This window comes from Colobus angolensis, unplaced genomic scaffold, assembly GCF_000951035.1.
Source record: "Colobus angolensis palliatus isolate OR3802 unplaced genomic scaffold, Cang.pa_1.0 Scaffold50, whole genome shotgun sequence".
NCBI lineage: Eukaryota > Metazoa > Chordata > Mammalia > Primates > Cercopithecidae > Colobus > Colobus angolensis.
This window is the reverse complement of record NW_012118488.1, coordinates 2,373,958-2,390,589: the sequence shown is the minus strand read 5'-3', so window position 1 is coordinate 2,390,589 and position 16,632 is coordinate 2,373,958. Positions and strand designations below refer to the sequence as shown.

The window sequence follows — 16,632 nt, the reverse complement described above, 5'->3', positions numbered from 1 at the left end:
AACCCAGGAGACGGAGCTTGCCCTGGGCTGAGATCCGGCCACTGCACTCCAGCCTGGGCTACAGAGCAAGACTCCGTCTCAAAAAAAAAAAAAAAGAAAGAAAGAAAGAATAATGCTGCTAGGAACATTTGTGTACAAGTTTTTGTGTGAGCACCTGTGTTCGTTTCTCTTGGATATATTCCTAGTAATATAATTGCTGGATCCTATGATAATTCTCTGTTTAGCCTCTTGAGGAACTGCTAGATTATTTTTGTGAGTGACTGCACCGTTTTACACTCCTACTAGCAATGTATAAGGTTTCCAATTTTTCTACATTTTCAACAACATTCATTGTTGGTTTTTTTTTTTTTTTTTTGCCTGTAACCATTCTAGTGGGTATGAAGTGATATTTCATGGTTTTGATTTGCATTTCCCTGATGGCTAGTGATATTAAACATCTTTTAATGTGCTTATTGGTCATTTGTGTATCTTCTTTAGAGACATGTCTATTCAGTTCCTTTTCTCATTTTTCAGTTGGGCTATTTGTCTTATTATTATTGAAATATAAGAGTTTTAATATATTCTACATACAAGTCTTTCATCAGCTATATGATTTGCAAAAAGTTTCTCTCATTCTGTGGGTTATCCTTTTGCTTTCTTGTTGGCCTTCTTTGAAGCACGATAGCTTTTAATTTTGATGATGCCCTGTTTGTCTATTTTTTTATTTGGTTTCTTTTTTTTTTTTTTTTTTTGGTGTCATGTCTAAGAAAACATTACCAAATCCAAGGACACAAAGATTTACACCTGTCTTTTTCTAAGAGTTTCATAGTTTTAGCTCTTATATTTAGGACTTTGATCCATTTTTAGTTAATTTTTTATATGGTGTGAGGTAGGAATCCAACTTTATTCTTTTGCATGTGTATACTCAGTTGTCTCAGCACCATTTGTTGAAAAAACAACTTTTTCAACATTTAATTGTCTTGGCCCTCTTGCAAAAATTGACCATAAGTGTGAGGGTTTATTTCTGGATTTCCAATTCTATTCCTTTGAACTTTGTCTCTATCCTTATGCCAGTACCATATTTTCCTAATTGCTGTAGTTTTGAAGTCAGAAAGTGTGAGTCCTCCAATTTTGTCTCTCTTTTTCTTTTCTTTTTACTTTTCTTTCCTTCTTTTCTTCTTTCTTTCTTTCTTTTCTTTCTCTCTTTCTTTCTCTCTTTCTCCCTCTCTCTCTCTTTCTTTCTTTTCTTTTTTTCTTTCTTGACAGAGTCTTACTCTGTTGCCCAGGTTGGAGTGCAGTGACATGATCTCAGCTCTCTGCAACCTCCACCTCACAGGTTCAAACAATTATTCTGCCTCAGCCCCCAAGTGGCTGGAATTACAGGCACCAGCCACCACATTCAGCTAATTTTTGTATTTTTAGTAGAGACGGGGTTTCTCCGTGTTGTCCAGGCTGGTCTCGAACTCCTGACCTCAGGTGATCCACCCACCTCAGCCTCCCAAAGTGTAGGTATTACAAGTGTGAGCCACCAGGCCCGGCCATTGTCTTTCTTTTTCAAAATTGTTTTAGCCATTCTGGATTCCTTACGTTTCCTAGTTAATTTTAGGATTAGCTTTTCAATTTCTGCAAAAAAAGCCAGCTGGGATTTTGATAGGGGTTACATAAAAGCTTTAGATCAGTTTGGGGAGTGTTGCCATTTTAACGATATTGTCTTCTGATCATGAACATAGAGTATGTTCTATTTATTTTACCTGTACTTAATTCTTAATTCTTTTACCTGCTTTATTTCTTTTTTAAATTTTCTAATTTTTTTTTATTTTTGAGATAAGGTCTTGCTCTGTCACCCAGCCTGGAGTACAGTGATGTGATCTCAGCTCACTGCAGCCTCAACCTCTCTGGGCTCAAGTGATCCTCCCACCTTAGCTTCCTGAGTAGCTGGGACCACAGATGAGCACCACCATGCCTGCCTAATTTTTGTATTTTTTGTAGAGGCGGGGTTTCATCATGTTGACCAACTCCTGGGCTCAAATGATCTGCCCGCCTTGGCCTCCCAAAGTGCTGGGAATAATCCCAAGCATGGACCACTATGCCCATCCTACATGCTATTTTTTTTTTTTTTTTTTTGAGAGGAAGTCTCGCTCTGTCGCCCAGGCTGAAGTGTAGTGGCGCTATCTCAGCTCACTGCAAGCTCCGCCTCCCAGGTTTACGTCATTTTCCTGCCTCAGCCTCCCGACTAGCTGGGACTACAGGCACCCGCCACCTTGCCCGGCTAGTTTTTTTTTTTTTGTATTTTTTAGTAGAGACGGGGTTTCACCATGTTAGCCAGGATGGTCTCGATCTCCTGACCTCGTGATCCACCCGTCTCGGCCTCCCAAAGTGCTGGGATTACAGGCTTGAGCCACCGTGCCCGGCCCTACATGCTATCTTAAATGGAATTTTATTAATGTCCTTTTTGTTTGCTCATTGCCACTATATAGAAATACAGTTGATTGGCTGGGCGAGGTGGCTCACACCTGTAATCCCAGCACTTTGGAAGGCTGAGGCGGGTGGATCACCTGAGGTCAGGAGTTTGAGACCAGCCTACCTAACGAGGAGAAACCCTGTCTCTACTAAAAATACAAAAATTAGCCAGGTGTGGTGTTACTCAGGAGGCTGAGGCAGGAGAATAGCTTGAACCCAGGAGCCAGAGGTTGCAGTGAGCAGAGATTGCACCACTGCACTCCAGCCTGGGAGGCAGAGTGAGACTCCATCTCAAAAAAAAAAAAAAAAGAAAAGAAAAAAGAAATACAGTTAATTTTTGTACATTGATCTTATATCCTGCAAACTTGCTGAACTCGTTTATTACTTTTAATAGTTTTTTAATAGATTCCTTAGGGTGTTCCATATACCAGATGTCATCTGCAAATAGAGATAGTTTTATTTCTTCCTTTCCAGTTTGAAGTTTTTATTTCATTTTCTTGCTTAATTGTCCTGGCTGGCATCACCTGTACAATGTTCAGTTTAAGTGGTGAGAACAGACATCCTTATCTTATTCCTGATCTAAGGAACATGGAGAAAGTGTTCAGTCTTTGACCACTTATTTTCTTTTTCAATTTTCTTTTTTTGAGTCAGAGTCTGGCTCTGTCACCCAGGCTGGAGTGGCGCAGTCATGGCTCACTGCAGCCTCAACCTTCCAGGCTCAAGTGATCCTCCCACTTGAGCCTCTTGAGTAGCTAGGACTACAGGCATGCACCAGCCAATTTTTTAAAATTTATTTTTTGTAGAGAGGGGATCTCTCGATATCATCTAGGCTAGTCTCAAAACTCCTGCCCTTAGGTGATCCTCTTGCCTCAGCCTCCCAGAAGGTTGGGATTACAGGCATGAGCCACCATGCCTGGTCAGTCTTTAATCATTAAGTACAATGTTAGCTGTGGGTTTGTGATAATGCTTTTTATTAGTTTGAGGAAGCTTCCTTCTATTCCTAGTTTGTTGAGAATTTTTATCGCGAAGGGCTGTTGAATTTTGTTAAATGCTTCTTCTGTGTCTAGTGAGATGATCATGTGGTTTTTTTCTTTATTCTATTGTTATGATATATTACATAAATTGAATCTTAGATGCCATTTATTTTTGCCTTTTAATTCAGCTTCCCATTTCCTCTTTCGTTAGCATTCAGAGGACCCTAGTGGAACCCATTAAATCACATATGCAATAGATACAATGCAGAACTTGGATGCTGATGGTGGTCCTTTGTGAAATATTCAATTTCCAGGACTTTGTATCTTGTCAAAAGTCCTAGCGATGGCTGTTTAGGATTTTTTGTTTGGTGGTTTTTTTGTTTGTTTGTTTGTTTTTGTTTTTGTTTTTTGAGACAGAGTCTTTCTCTATTGCCAGGCTGGAGTGTAGTGGTGCAGTCTCAGCTCACTGCAACCTCCAACTCCCTGGTTTAAGTGATTCTCCTGCCTCAGCCTCCCAAGTATCTAGGTCTACAGGGGTGTGCCACCATGCCCAGCTAATTTTTGTATTTTTAGAGAGTGGGGGGTTTCCCCATGTTGGCCAGGAAGGTCTCAATCTCCTGACCTCATGATCCACCCGCCTTGGCCTCCCAAAGTGCTGAGATTACAGGCGTGAGCCATTGCGCCTGGCCTAGTGTTGTTAAATGATGTGAATATAAAACAAATTTTTAGGTGTGTTTATCTAACGATATAAATTCATAGCAATATTTTGATAGTATATATCGGGGTCCTCAACCTTTTTGGCACCAGGGATTGGTTTCATGGAAGACAATTTTTCCATGGACCAGGGGTCGGGGGATGGTTTGGGGATGATTAAAGAGCATTATATTTATTGTGCACTTTATTTCTATTATTATTACATTGTAATATATAATGAAAAAATTTTACAACTCAGCATAATGTAGAATCGGTGGGAACCTTGAGCTTATTTTTCTGCAACTAGATGGTCCCATCTGAGAGTGACAGGAATCAGTGACAGATCATCAGGCATTAGATTCTCATAAGGAGCACAAAACGTAGATCCCTCACATACACAGTTCACAATAGGGTTTGTGCTCCTGTAAGGATCTAATGCTGCTACTGAACTGACAGGAGATGGAGCTCAGGTGGTAATGCAAGTGATGGGGACCAGCTGTAAATACAGATGAAGCTTCACTTGCTCACCTGCTGCTCACCTCCTACCATGTGGCCCTTTATTTAGAATTTCATAATTATCAGATCACTGAGGAAATAAGGTTCCTCTATGTGGCCTAGGGGTTGGGGACCCCTGATATATATGATACAGTTTCATATTACAGGCACAATTTTTGGAGGTGGAAAATTTTAACTATTTTATTTATATACTTTTGGGGGATGACAAACCTTTTGTGCAGAATAAAATGTGTAGCTAGTATTTCTGGCAGTTGTAATCACTATCTGTGTATTTTGTCTTTGAAAATTTGTAGACCCGCCCAATTTCTTCCTTCAACATAACATGATTTGTTTCATATTATGAATTTCCATCGTGTCCCTATTTTATAATGTATGTTCACATTAATTGCAGTTCCCTTCTCTTGAAGACGTTTTTCTTTCCCATGTGGGTTCCTTCACTTGGTTGTATTGTCATTTTCATTGATGATGCATCTGCTAATTAATGTTTCTTTGAATGCCTGCCCTTTTGTTCTTGATTTTTGCAGTTCAGCTCTATTTTTTATTTCAGCTCTATTCATTGGTATTTTTTTGTAGCTTCTATTGGCCTGTGACCTTCTGTGACTTATTTATAATATTTACATATTTATGAAATTGACAGTCCAGGCCGGGTGCGGTGGCTCACCCCTGTAATCCCAGCACTTTGGGAGGCTGAGGCAGGCAGATTGTCTGAGCTCGGGAGTTTGAAACCAGCCTGGACGACATGATGAAAACCCATCTCTACTAAAATACCAAAAATTAGCTGGGTGTGGCAGCATGCGCCTGTAGTCCCAGCTACTCAGGAGGCTGAGGCAGGAGAATCACTTGAACTTGGCGGGTGAAGGTTGCAGTGAGCCGAGATGATGCCACTGCACTCCAACCTGGGCAACAGAGTGAGACTCCATCTCCAAACAAAAAAGAAAGAAATTTACAGTCCATCCTCTGCCATCAGTGATAATTAATATGTCAATGTTTACTTAAAATGATTTAGAAAATAGTTATTTCTTATGGCTAATCTAGGTGATAGTTTTCTAAATTCATAGCAAGGTCTTGGATTATTAGAACATGTCACCTACAGGTATATATAAAATTTTAGTTATTTATTCTGGTAACATATACAAAATATAAATTTTACCATCTTAACTATTATAAAGTATACAGTTCTGTGGCATTAAGCACATTCACATTGTGCCACAACTGTAAAGTTTTTAAAAAGAAAACAATACCCATTTCTCAATCCTTCTGATTTTCCTTTCTCCCATAGTACATCCCATAGTACATTTTTTCTGTTTTATCAACTTTCCTTTTCTTTTAGATGCTGAAGAGTTTCTGGCAGAAGGTTTGCGGAATGAGAACCTCAGCGCTGTTGCAAGGGATCACAGAGACCATATTCTACGGGGCTTTCAGCAAATCAAAGCCAGGTTTGTATAAACTGGTTCCATTAATCTTCTTCATAAGCTTTAAAACAATTTATAATCAGTAAAATAAAGTCACGAGGTAAGACATACATATCATACCTATCATAGTTCTTTATACTTGACAGAAACTTAATAAATATTTGCTGAATTGAATTGGAGGCAGGCAAGCATAGTTAGTGTAGTTTACTAAAATAAAAATGTTTTGATAATTATGTATGTATCTTGAGGTAATTATTCTGCTTTTAGCTTTGGATTTTTATGTTAGCCTTCATTGACCACTTTTGCATTTAACTAAAAAATGGTGAAAGATAAACATTTATGCTTGTCCAAATTATTAATGAGAAAGTGTTAGGCAGTATGAGATAATGTTCATTATCATTTTTGGTGCTGATTTTACTTCCACATCTCCTTCCCTCATAGAAAACTTAAATGAAACTTATCAAGTTGATTCTTTGACCATATTGGGATGTTTTATTCCTGGACTGGGTTGAAATATGTTAATTTTTTTAAAATAAGAGACCCTGACTTAATTTGTGCATTTTAGAATGTGAGCATCTGACAGATGCAAACACTTGCTTGGGGGAGGAAAAAATAAAAATTTTCCTTTATAATATATTTTCTGACCACCTATTGCTTGAAATGGGTAACTGAATGAGAGCAAGGGATAAGTGAGTGTTCCTTTAGCTTTTTCAAACCTGGTGGCAATGTGATTCAGAATGTTTAAACTGAATATTCTTAGCAAAGGAAGAGCATCTGCAGGGTTATGGTTGAGATTTAATTTGTGTGGCTGACCATTCTTAGTATCTACTCTAAAAACCTCATTGAAACTCCGTAGAAACAGAGAATTTTATCCTTCGGAAGGGCACAGCCAGAATCTATTCCGTTCAGGAATGTGAGAGAACCTCATGAGTTGCCCTGCTGGATCTTAATCGATCTTTCCTGCTGGCTAATTAAGCATTGCTTTTACTCAGCAACTGGGGACTGTGTAATTATCAGCCTGGGTTGCCCTGAATAATTGAAACAAACAGAATGCAGAAGATGGGAGTTTTTTGCAAAAGTGGGAATATCTATAATTTTTGGTAGGTTGAAACAGTGTTTAAAACAAAGTTCTCCATAATGTTATTTTATTAATAGATAAGTTTAGGCTTAGTTATGTACCTGGAGACTTAGTAAATTATAGAATTTTTTTAATTTCACAAGTTTGCCTTTGTGTTTTATGATTACTCTAAGGGTGGCATGTGGAATAAAGATGGAATTATTTTAAATTGGGAGAGGAATGACCTAAATATAATGGTGTATCTGGTGATTCTATTGGTATAAATCTTTGATAAGGAATGCAAAAACAATTTTACTGCAGCTGTAGGTACACAATAAGGAGAAATTCTTTCCTGTATCTGTACCACAGCATTGAGAAAGGACTAAATTTCAATCTTAAGTTGGTAATAAAAGGCAATTTATGGTAACTCATTATTGTCAGCTGCATATTATTATACTTCTTAATCCTCTTTTAAAATATATACACACATGCACACACATGCATGAACACACACAGAAGCATGAACACACACAGAGTTTGTCATGGGGTAGAGTCAGTTTCTTGTTCTCAAAGAACTTTCTGTGTGGTTTGTGGGGTAGACATTCAGGAAATAATCAGCAGAAGCTTTAGGAAATAACTGCATTGTTGATGGGAGCTTTCTGTTCATTGACTTGTTGCAAGAAAGATGACACTTTATTTAGAATTTCATAATTATCAGATCACTGAGGAAATGAGGAGCCAGAAATTAGATACTGTACAAGAAAATGGAAAAATGAGGCTTTCCTTTGGCAAGCTGTTTGAAATTGCCTTATATCCACCCATTCAATCATCACTCTGTTAATGTAACCCTTGTTTTCCTGAATCCTCTTCTTCAGCCATATCACCTCTATTGTGCCATTTATGGCTGCCACATTTACTTATGTTGTGTGGCAGTTATATGTCCCCCAAAAAGCTTGGCATGAAAAGAAATTTAGAAATCATCAAACTTAAGAGTTAAACGTGTATGGCAGGCTAAATGCAGTGGCTTACTCCTATAATCCCAGCACTTTGGGAGGCTGAAGCCAGAAGATCCCTTGAGGCCAGGAGTTTGAGACCAGCCTGGGCAACATAACAAAACTCTATCTCTACAAAAAATAAAGTTAGCCAGGTGTGGTGGTGTATGCCTGTGGTCCCAGCCACCTGGGAAGCTGAGGTAGAAGGATCACTTGAGCCCAGCAGGTTGAGGCAGCAGTGGGCCATGATCATGCCACTGCACTTCAGCCTGCGCAACTGAGTGAGACCCTGTCTCAAAAAAAGAAAGAAAAGTAAAAATTAAGCATATGGCAAATACATGAACCATACGGTAACACAAAAATAATTAAAATTAATGAAGATCATTTAAAAGATTTTATTTTTAGTCTTTTTTTGTTTGTTTTTTGCTTTTTATTTTTGAGACAGAGTCTCACTTTGTGGCCAAGGCTGGAGTGCAGTGGCACAATCACAGTTTGCTACAGCCTCGACCTCCTGGGCTCAAGCAATCCCCCAACCTTAGCCTCCTGAGTAGCTGCACACCACCATGCCTGGCTAATTTTTTACTTTTTGTTGCCCAGGCTGATCTGGAACTCTTGGACTCAAACAGTTCTCCTGTCTTGACCTCCCAAAATGCTGAGATTACAGGCCTGAGTCTCTCTGCCTGGCCTATTTTTAGTCAGATTAAAACAATAATATTTTAGGAGTTTGGTAAATTTGGAGAGGTGGTAACCTATCTAAAACTATAAATTTAGCACTTCAAGGCTTATTTGGAAGGTAGATAAATCTCTAGCAAGATACTGGAAAAGCCACTACTAGCTAAATGTAAATTATGTATTTACACATACACATATATGTATTTTACAACTTCTCACTCTCTTTGTTTCCTTGCTTCCTTTAATTCTTTCTTCAACATGTATTGCTCTAGAAACAAAAGGGTGGAGAGAAATAAAAATAGCACTGCCTCTGATTCTTGGTAAATTTTAGGGGCTTAGCTCTTATTTTTGTGGCTGGCTTGGAATTCACTGGTATTTGCCATGGTTGTGGACTTGCTGTAAATGGATGCATCTGACTCCATCACAGCTGTTATAATGTGTTTTTTGCTATTTTCTGTTGTCTAGAGTGAATGACCACAGGAAAAGACAATTGTGTCAAGAATCATGGGTGTTCTCCAAGTGCTCATCTGTTTTTCAGTACAAATCACTTTAGCTATTCTGTTTTTAGACTTAGAAACAAACAATAGTTATCTATTTTTAGACTTAGAAACAAAAAATAAAATCCTATCTATATTTACATACTTTTGGTTTTTTTTGCTTGAAAGTGTCACCAATGAAAGCTAATATTTTCCATGTAACACAAAATAAAAACAGATAGCAATTTCTGTGATTCCAAGGAAATGAAGCCCTGTTGTGGTATTGATGTCCTAAGCTGTGATTTTCATTGCTGTTCTTAAAAACTAAACAGCTTTCACATTCCAAGACCAAGTTTTCATTGAGCCCTTTGGAGAATGGCTAGGATAAAAGCCAGGCAAAGGCACTTCCTGCTTTATTATGGTGGTCACTGCAGGATTAGCACCAGATGTGAGACACCTGGAGCAATCGTGATCTACGCTCAGACACTTGATGGCATTCTAATGCATTGGGAGAAACAGTAGAGCATTTTTTAAATGTTTGATTCAGTGGAGGCCATCTGACAGCAAGAATACGTTGCGAGTGGGGGAAGGGATAAAGAAAATATAATTTTTGTTTTTGTTTTTTTTTTTTGAGACCAAGTCTCTGTTGCCCAGGCGAGTGCAGTGGTGTGATCTTGGCTCATTGCAACCTCCGCCTCCCAGGTTCAGGCGATTCTCATGCCTCAGCCTCCCAAGTAGCTGGGATTACAGGCATGAGCTGCCACGCCTGGCTAAATTTTTTGGTATTTTTAGTAGAGACGGGGTTTCACCATGTTGGCCGGGCTGGTCTCTCCTGATCTCAGGTGATCCACTCACCTTGGCCTCCCAAAGTGCTGGGATTACAGGAGTGAGCCACCACGCCCAGCCGAAAATAGAATATTTTTATTATTGAGATATGGCTTAATTTCTCTCTTGATGGCCCTTTTTGGATAACTAGTCATTTATGCTCCCTGTTGGAAGTGAAGGACAGAGTCAATGGAAGCAAACTTGGAGTACTGTTTCCTTCTGTGAAACTTAGTAATGCTAAAAGAGTTCCAAAAAGAGACCAGGAGATTTATATCATATTGAGATGGAAGGAAATAAAGAAATACCTTTTGTGTGACAGGGTTATGGCACCAAACTCAGGACATTTAAAGTACAGGCTGAAAGAATATCTTGAACACGTCTCATTGTGGGTGGCTAACCTATAGCTCTGTGTGAAACATGATATACTAGTAAAATCTCATAAAAAATAATTCTGACGTTCTTTGGGAATTTCATGTTTTCTTTTCAGCTTAACATGGATTTAGCTTTAAGGCAAGATTTAGCTTAAGAATGTATAATTCTGATGTTTTTGTATTCTAGCAAGAAAGACACGGAGTTAGCCTGATAAAACTCTTGGGAGCAAGAGTTTTGAAGTAGTATATTATAAATATAATCACCATTAATTATATAGAGAGTTTTACTTTTCTTAAATGTTAATTATTGAGCTTAAAAACCCCTAAAACAAAACACATTCAAATGAAGTATACTTATCAAAAGAACTAATGTATAATGTGCTATTAGTACATTTGTGTTATTCACAAGTTTCAAGATTTGCTCATAACATCTTTTTCTATTCTTTAATTTTGCTACTTGTACTGGAGCCTCAGTACAAATGCAGGAAAAAAAAAGTAGGAGGTACTTGCATGATCCGTCTAAGTTTAAATAGCTCTGAAAAGGCTCAAAAGTCATAGCAATAATTTGACCACATCTGGAAAGTTAATAACTCATTTCTTCCTTTTTCAGTCCTATCCCTCACTCCCATCCTTAAAGGAAGAAAAAACAAAAAACCCACAACAACTTCAACACTATTTCTCAACTCATCAGTTATATCAGCCAAATTTTTGCTTAGTTCTCTGTTATTCAGTGGATGAATGTTGAAATTTCACAATTGAGTTAAAGAGTTTTGTGAATCTACTTCTCTAGGAATGAGAGGTTGTATTTATTGCTCTTTTAATCTAGAATGCCCTACAGGTGAGAATGATAAAAGTATTACTTGCTATTGATCTCTTGGCTTAACTTTTAAGACCTGGAAAGGAAGATCATCTTATGTGTTTTTTATGGCAAGTCTCTGTCCTTTCAAAATAGCTTCGAAATGTGTAACCCTCCTTATAATTTTATCATAATGATTATTTTGTTTGTTCTTTCATATGTGAGACTATCTGGAAGTAGAACAAATATTCTTAAATAACATTTTTTAAAATGTAATAATGACCATAGTCCTTGGTGGTTCAGAATAAACCATACCTTTGATATTTTCATTTTATATCTTTAAGATTTTAGATTGAGTTCAGAAAAATGTTTTTTTTGTTGTTGTTGTTTGTTTGTTTTTTGTTTTTCTGAGACAGAGTCTCACTCTGTCACCCAGACTGGAGTGCAGTGGCATGATCTTGGCTCACTGCAACCTCCACAGGTTCAAGCAATTCTTGTGCCTCAGCCACCCAAGTAGCTGGGACTACAGGCGCACACCACCATACCGGGCTAATTTTTGTATTTTTAGTAAAGACGGGATTTTGCCATGTTGGCCAGGCTGATCTTGAACTCCTGGCCTCAAGCGATCTGCTCACCTTGTCCTCCCAAAGTGTTGGGATTACAGGCGTGAGCCATAGCACCTAGGAAAATGTATTTTTAAGAGAGTTTTTAGATCACTTGCAAAAGTAGATCATGTGTAATTCTTCCCAGTACTGAGCTCCTCATACAGAATAACATGTTCTATCAAGAGTGAAAAGGAGTTATGGATTGTGAGCTAGAACACAGGCAAGTAACTGAACTTGCACCCTTCCAAGTCTGACTAACCCAATAGAATAATAAGCTGAGCCATACTCTTTAACTGTAGAGTTAGGTCACTGAAATTTGCTTTACTCCTGATAGAATTTTAGCCATCGTTATCACCTGGGCACATTCCTATTAGCTACTCAATATGGATTTGTCTTGGTTTCAGAAAATCCTGTGTCATTTTTTTTTAATACATGAAGCCTCGCTGTCTGTAGATGGATTTAATTCATACATTATTTGAAAAGATCATCTGTATGAAATTACTGCCTTCATTTTTATCACCGTTTGCTTCAGCTTTGATTTTAAGTCTCGTTTGATCTGGAGCTAGCCTTTTGTCCCAGAGCTATGCTGTTTTCTCTGTTTAAGGAAAGCCAATGAAAAAGACCTCCCTGTATTTATCTGTTTGTGGATTCCAGGAACCTGTGGCTTGGGACCTTATTGATAGTGTTTTTTCTCTAATTTGCATGTTTTCTCTTGTTTCTGATATAGACCCACGCAGTATCCACTTTCTGTGTTACAGGGAAACTGGAACAGAGGGGAGGGAAATCCAAGAGCACTGGGCCAACTGTCAGGAGCCAAGCTCTTTGTTCTGATGTTACTTCTATAACACTGAGTTACTTGAAGATTCCCCTAATGATAATCTTATGTTTTATTTCTACGTTGCTTACCCAAAATGTTGTTTGGAATTATTTTTTTAAATAAATGCTACAAAAATGCACACATTACCAACCAAACTATAAAACTTCTGTTTGATTTCTTTTATGGTACCCCCATGACTTTTTACAAAATTTGGAATATGATGCAGGAAATCTCATTTCTTGGGATTTTATTTCATGATTCTGTTGAAAATGAGTTGAACATAAAGTGAGTTTTTATAATCACACCATGTGAATCATTTCTTCTTTGGATTCTGGATCTTCTCTCCTACTGTGTAGCCTCATCTAGTCTCCCTGAAGTGCAGTGCTAGCAGGGTTGATAATGAAATGCAGTCCTGCTTATCACACTCAGCAAAGGGCTCAGAGAAGATGGGAAAAAAATCAATCCCACAGGAACTTCTTGAGTGCTAGACATCCATATTTAGCCCCCAAGCATTTAAAATGGAAATGAGATATCTTAGGGTTTTAGTTTTTGATTTACACAAGATGTCATTGCCTCCTTGGCAATAGGAATATTTTAGAGACTAACTGCTGACCTGTTTGGGAAGATCTCAGCCTATCGCCCCAGGTGTGACGTAGTTTCTTCATATTTCTTTCAAAACTCTCAGCAGTGCTTTGCAGTAGCTTTGATTCTTCGGGCTTCAAAGGGTATCCCTTCCGGGGCCAATCTTAGGAAAGAAAAAAAATTAGTGTAGGGGAACAAACAGCTCATAAAATAAGCGCTATCCCTGTGGCAGCTCTTACTTAGACAATTAATAGAGTTTACAAACCAGTAGTACTACGGCATGGCAAAGCCAAGAAAATTCCAATTTGATGGTGGTGCTTTGTTGTTACAAAATCCCCATTTGTAGTGAACCATTCTTAAATTGTCCAGCTTCTAGTAGTTTTTATCACAGTGTGGTTTATATAAGATATATTATAGTTAAATGCTCAAACTCAAAGCTGCCTCTTGAGTTTGTGAGCCTTGTTGAGGTTCTCATTATAATTTACAGAAAAGTTTATGCCCACATAACTCCAATTAGCTATTTCTCCAAGTTATATTAGTGAGTGACTCTCATTTGTAGATTCTACCATAACCACAAGGCCCATACAGTTTGGTAATTTAGACCTTCTGTCATGTTTACCAAGTGTCTTTGTTCTTTTGTTGATGAGAGAACTGATATATGAGAAATTACTCAAAGTAACAGAATTTGTTTAAATATTGGGATTTAGAATTTAGAATTTTATTTAGCCAAGCCATTAAAAAAATGAAGTGACATCTTTCAAAGATTATTGGTTTAAAAAAATTGTAAACAAATATTGAAGTCTAGTTAATTATATGCATGTTGAATTGTTTGGGGATGGAGTGTACTAATTTGAGCAGTTTGTTTTGGAATGTATAAAAAATAATATGGATGGATGAATATATGACAAAGCAAATAAAATGTTAATCACAGAATATATCCACTAGATTGTGGGTATACATGAGTGTTGTTTCAACTTTTGTGCAGAGTTGAAAATTTTCATAATATAATGGGGTTTTTTTGTTGTTTGTTTGGTGTATTTGTTTGTTTGTTTGTTTCCTGAGATGGGGTCTCACTCTGTCGCCCAGGCTGGAGTGCGGTGGCATGATCTCGGCTCACTGCAACCTCCGCCTCCCGGGTTCAAGCGATTCTTCTGCCTCAGCTTCCCGAGTAGCTGGGATTACAGGCATGTGCCACCACACCCGGCTATTTTTTGTATCTTTAGTAGAGACAGGGTTTCACCATGTTGGCCAGGCTGGTCTCAAACTCCTGACCTCATGATTTGCCCACCTTGACATCCCAAAGTGCTGGAATTACAGGTGTGAGCCACCATGTCTGGCCCCATAATATAATGTTATAAAAAATATTTGACTGGTTTGACTTTGCATTTCAGAAACCATGGATTTTTTTCACTCTGATTTCAGAAAATCATAGACTTCCTCCATATGGGATATGGTTTTTAAGGATAATTTTCTAGGAATAATCTTATTATTTCTGGGTAATACTGAACTAGGGGATAATCCTCCAGTTTGTTATTTCTGACATAAGTAACAGGAAGTAGCTAACTTTTGTACTTCTTGAAAACTTCTAAACCAGCAATTATTAAGAGCTAAAATTCAATTCAAACATGCTATGTGGGATATCCTGAAATTTTGATTTTTTTTAAAAAAGGAAAGGTAATTTCTGACTTTTTTCATAAATTTGATAAAAGGAAAGCTAATATGAGATTGGTAGTCCAGTAGGAAATGGAACTCAATTTTATAATTTAAAAATCATTTTATGGTATTAAAAATGACAGAGGTTAGAAACAAAGCTCTTATTCTTTTATTGAACTAGAATTGAAAGTGGCAGAAAATCATTTTGGCCCTAGTGCAGTAAATGTTATCACTAAAACATGTTCAGGGGATATTAGGACAGTCTCTCAAGCACCAGAGACAAAAGTTCACAAAGCAAGAACTGATTTTTCTGTCCTTATCTTGAAATTATCAAATGTATAGGAGACATGAAGGTGTCTTAGTTCTAAGAGGACTGGAGATGAAGTACGTGTTGAAAGCGATAATATTTCCATTCTGGAGAGGTGAGATGGAGAGAAGAGATGGTGGCATGGGTGTCTCAGCAGTGACAGGTACGGTGGAGAGAAGAGAGTGCACAGGGATAGGAGGGTTCATGAACCAACGCAGAGCTGAGAAATTCAAGACCAGAGAAAATTATACTCGTGCAATATTGTGAGCTGATGATGAAAATGGTGAGGAAGCGAGTGATACTATTCTTTAAAAGAATTGTGTGAAGATTCTATTTAACAGGGAAATGAAACTGGAGCTGTCAGCAGCTACTTTATTTTGCGAATCTTGTAGGAGAGAAATTTTAAGTCCATTTGGGAAAAACCCATCATTTTTGAGTGTGCAGTGTGATTATGCTTCAGAATTTTGTGTAAATGGAGCAGGTTGGTAGGCATATGTTTGCTGATCCTAAAATTATTAAAATTCAGAATAAGTAAGACTCTTGTGAAATTGAGTTTTCAGGTTCCAGCCAGTGTTCTATGCTGCCATATGGCATAACTAGAATTAATTGCTGTTCTCAGTCTCTTATTCTTCTATTGAATATTTAGGTGCCCTGTTTGAAATATTAGTGGTTCCACAGAAGTATTTAATCACATAAGATAGATGTTTGGCATGTTCATGAAAGCAGTGTATGTAGCTAATAGTTGCTTAGAAGAAAACGCCCCTCATGAGGTTTTCTAGCTTCCCTTCTCTGCTTCTGCCTCCACCTCCTAACTTGTTTTAATTAGAAAAATGGATACTGGATAGGATGGTTAGCAAGGGAAGGAGGAAAGATTATCAGGACTTTATAGGGGAGATGAGAAAAGATCAGACATGAAATTGCTTTTGCTAGTCTTTAGGTCCTTGGTACTCTAAGTATCAACATGGAACAGCAACTACAGCATCACCTGGAAACTTGTGAGCAATGCAAACTCTCAGGCTCCGTTGAATGAGGCCTACTTAATCATAATCTGCATTTTAATACTATCCTAAGTTTATTTGTACAGTATGCACATTAACATTTGAGAAGCACTGTTTTCACACATCAGATTCATTTTAAATTCAGTTTCTCAGAACTTAGAATACATATTTCTGGAGATCATAAGCTTCTTGAAAGCATGAATGGTCTTACAGTCACACACACAAAAAAAGATCTAGCATGGTGCTGGCATGTTGCATGAGTTCAATGATGTGAGTAAAATGAATGGTAAAAAACTGTTATAAATGTGTTTTTAGGTCCTAGACTAGACCTGAGAACAGCGAGAGACCCTCTTTATTAGGAAACTTACTATTTAGTAGCCAACCCTACATATTCTTTCCTGGAAATAAGGATGCTTTCTTTTTACTGAGTGTTAGTAGAGACAGAGG

General features: G+C 37.8%; 1 protein-coding gene across 2 annotated transcripts in view; it reads left to right on the top strand.

The window, feature by feature from the left end:
- Positions 1–16,632, top strand: part of SKAP1 (src kinase associated phosphoprotein 1) — a 304,294-nt gene that overhangs the window by 27,306 nt on the left and 260,356 nt on the right. For both annotated transcript variants that reach the window (XM_011959872.1, XM_011959871.1), the window contains exon 2: positions 5,953–6,058. In XM_011959872.1, the coding sequence (XP_011815262.1) occupies positions 5,953–6,058 (106 nt within the window). The remainder of the gene's footprint in view (positions 1–5,952; positions 6,059–16,632) is intronic.